At 41.4% G+C, this 3820-nt stretch overlaps 1 protein-coding gene across 1 annotated transcript in view; it reads left to right on the forward strand.

Annotated features, from left to right (window-relative positions):
• Positions 1-165: 165 nt before the first annotated feature.
• CYBRD1 (cytochrome b reductase 1) overlaps positions 166-3820 on the forward strand; it is a gene marked incomplete in the record, with an annotated part of 18804 nt that continues 15149 nt past the window's right edge. The window contains 1 exon segment of the mRNA XM_072418329.1: positions 166-418. Coding sequence (XP_072274430.1) covers positions 232-418 — 187 coding nt within the window.

Below are 3820 nucleotides of genomic sequence, written 5' to 3' on the forward strand. Positions count from 1 at the left end.
ATGTTGTGGGATCTGGGCCAGGCCAGGGTTGCACAACACATTCTTCCTCTGTTATTTTAACACACAAGACCTAGTGAGTAAAATCCTCCAGTGTAATGACCCTCCTCCATCCTCTCTGCCTCTCCTCCTTTCTTCCATCACATCAGGGGAGGGAAGGAGGTGTGCGTTTGCAGATTGGAGGCTCAACAACACCAACACAGCTAATTCACTAGTGGAGCATGGGCAGCTGAGATGGAGGGCTTCAAAAGTTTCCTCTTCTTTCTCATCTCCTCTCTACTGCTGGGATTTGCTCTTGTTATCTTTGTCCTGGTCTGGGTGCTGCACTACAGTGATGGGCTGGCATGGGACGGAGGCAATGCTGAATTTAACTGGCATCCTGTATTGATCATCACTGGTTTTGTCTTTATCGAAGGCATTGGTATGTGCTTGGCATTTTTGTATGCGTAATGTTATGTAACTGCTGACAGTGCTATGTAACATGCTGCATGCCTAGCTTAAAAACAATGGCTTAGTTGTGTTTATCCCCCACAGCTTTTTTGTGGGACTAAAAATTGGCCTGATGCTCCAGCCAGGACACTATCTGCCTGGAGTTTGTATATTCTCCTTGTGTTTGGGTGGGATTCCTGCCACATCCCAAAAACATGCAGTTGGATTACTTAGCTTCCCCTCAAAAATTGTCCATAGACTACATCAGGGGTGCCCGACAGGTGGATCGTGATCTTCCGGTAGATTGCAAAGGCAACGTGAGTAAATTGCTGAGCCCTTCCTTGCGCACAGGAGCTATTAACTATAGGTTTTTATTGTTGGTAGATCATTTTGACTTGGGTTATTTTAAAAGTAGCTTGCAAGCCAAAGAAGCCTGGGCACCCCTGGACTACATTAATGACATATGACTATGGTAGGGAAATTAGATTATGGGTCTCTTTGAAGGACAGTTACTGACATGACTATGGACTTTGTAAAGCAATGCGTAATGTGTCAGTGCTATATAAATACTGAATAATAATAATTCTAATTAGTATACAAGTTCCCAAAATGTTCCACCTGACAGCAGTAAGTAAAAATATTGGAAGGGAATATCTCCAATCTGTTGCTCACACAGGACCCCCAATTGAAAGATTTTCCCTCAATTCCTGTTGCAACAACAATCATTTTGGATGTCTTGCTACTTTTTATCCAGGTGACCATGAGTAAATAGGTGAATTTTCCTTGCGGGTACACAGACAACAATACTAAAGAAAAATTAGCTTGCAATTAAAAAAAAAAGTGTTGACCAAACTTTAATTTTCAGTGCAATAAATAAATGTTATATTTACTAACAATGTATCACAATTGCCATTTATTGCTTGAAGAAAGATGTTTTGGTTGTCAGTCAAGTTAGCACTGCGTTATTTCAACAATCAGGTTTTCTGTGTCTGACTTTTTTTTTTAACAAGACACATTCAAAAATGTTCTGCAGAGTTTTTGTTTGAATGCTCAACTTCAGATCTGACATTGCTATGTCAGTTCATGTTTTCTGGATGACCGTGGATGGACAGGTGTGTAAATTAGAATCAATTAACAAAACTCTGCTATTGACTTCACCTTTTGGTCTTTCCACTCATCTTACATATTCATTAAATAATTTGTAGATACAAGTTGATTTGTTATACAGTTACTGTTCCCATGAACCCAATTTTAACTGTTAGGAGGCAGCCAGGACTGCAGATCGATTTATGGGCATTTTCTGGACTTTATCAAAAGCTTGAAAAGCACCTCTGGAACCATTTTTGAGTTTTGTGTTGGAAGGATATAGAGGGGTATAGGAATCTAAAACATTTTAACATTCCTCTAAAACGTTTCCAGAATGCTATAAAAACCGCTTGGCAAGTACCTGGAAAAAATCCCATTCAATTCTATGGAAGCGGTTTAGCAGGAGACCCCCTGAGATGCTGCATGGGGTGCTCAGTAACGCTAATACAACTGCATTTCTTTTTGAACGCCTTCAAAATTGGATTCTAATATGAATGAATGTTAATTGGGTGATGCTTTTATGTTTACTAAGCAGTGATCTAAAGCAGAACGGATTCCTCTGACTATTAATCTGATGCCTATACTGTATAGTGTCACACATTTGTTTCTGTCTGATTTGATACACATTTTGATCAACATTAAATTATTAATAGTTTTAAGTAAAAAAAAGATTTGCAAACTTTGGGTCTTTGCACTTTGGACCTGCTGATCCCCTTTAGGCTGATATTTAAATTAAAGCCAAGCTTTTGCCCATGCACTTACCTCTGAGCTAGACTGGGGTTTTTCAAAGCCCCATTTTATGTGTTGTGGGTTAGTGTGCATTTTACATTTGTATTGCTTTGCATCACTGTGCTTTGATTTAGATGCTGCAAGCAATGGTCAGCAGATGTAAAGATGTCACATCCCAAATGTTTAATCCATGTTTAATTTCCCTGATTCAGGAGGGATAATCTAAGCTCTGAACTCCCAAGCACATATGGAAAAACACCTTTAAAATGAATGACATGTTTACCTATAGTTTTCAGTCTCCTGCAGGTTAAATACTGACAGGCTGGGAGAGCAGAGTGAGCACAGTAGATGGTTTATCAGTAAGTTGCTTCTTCTTCATCATTCAGTCAGCAGGGTGGTGACACTATTGTGTTCTTTACTTCTAAGCCTACGTACACACGTGCAATGGTTCGTTTGATAATGGGCTCAGGTCCGATATCGGACGAAAATCTTGCGTGTGTACAGCGCTCGTTGTCCATCGTCCGAAGGACCGTCCTGGCGGTCCACGGACGATGGACAACGAACAATTGTAATGCAAGTGAAGGGGGAGAGAGCGCAGTGGGGTGCCACTTTGTTGTTCACCCCCTCCATAGAACAGAACGGTGCTGTATGTACGGCACTCGTTCATGCATTGCGCAGTCGTTAAGTAGTTGGCAGGATTGTGAAAGATCCTTTCCAATGACAATTATTGCGCGTATGTACCCAGTCTAAGCCCTAGTTTACATGTTTCATTTGCAGTTACTAGTGACTGTAGCACATTCATATGCTTTAAAAAAAATAGTAGAAGTGTTTCTGTGTGTTTAGAGGCATTATCTTTCCTTTTCTCTACTCACTACTACTCTGAAAGAAAAAGATGGCCTGATTGATAAACACCTGGATAAATGCATGTAAGTACTGTATGCACATTTCCAGGTAGTTAAAAAAAAAGTCAGTATAAATAAGGCTTTGTTGACAAGTGTTGCCCTTCTGGCTGTGCTAAGTTAAGACGGGTGGTGAGGTTGTGGTGCCGTTACCACTTCCTCTCACCCAGTAACCATAACTGTGGTTGGGGCTCTACATATAGCATCCCAAGGCAGTCACTCATTGGGAATAGGAGGGGACTGTGGTAAGGGGTTGAGTTCCATCCGTTGAATGTTTAAACACAGGTTTAATAAGACCCAGCATAGCCATCATGGTTGCAGAGTGGTTGGCAAGGTGCTGCCCAGGGACTGCTGTTCCCACCACCTGTCTAAACTTAGCTTAGCTTAGTAAACACGTCAGATGATTTTCATCCTCAGGACTTGTCTGGGACGAGAATCCAACGTGTACAGCGGCCATCCAACATAGTTGATGGATCTCTCCTGAACGACCGCAAGTAAAAGGAGGCGAGTGCAGCGGGGTGCCGCTTACTCGTTCTCTCCCATCCCCTCTCCATAGAATAGGATGTCACTGTATGTTCACTCCTTGTTCATTCATCTTTCAGTCTTCTTGTTGGAAACTATTGTGAAAGATCGTTTCCAATAACCAAAATCTAGCGTGTGCATAGCCTTAGCCTAAGATT

This window comes from Pyxicephalus adspersus, chromosome 7 (genome assembly GCF_032062135.1).
Source record: "Pyxicephalus adspersus chromosome 7, UCB_Pads_2.0, whole genome shotgun sequence".
Taxonomy (NCBI): domain Eukaryota; kingdom Metazoa; phylum Chordata; class Amphibia; order Anura; family Pyxicephalidae; genus Pyxicephalus; species Pyxicephalus adspersus.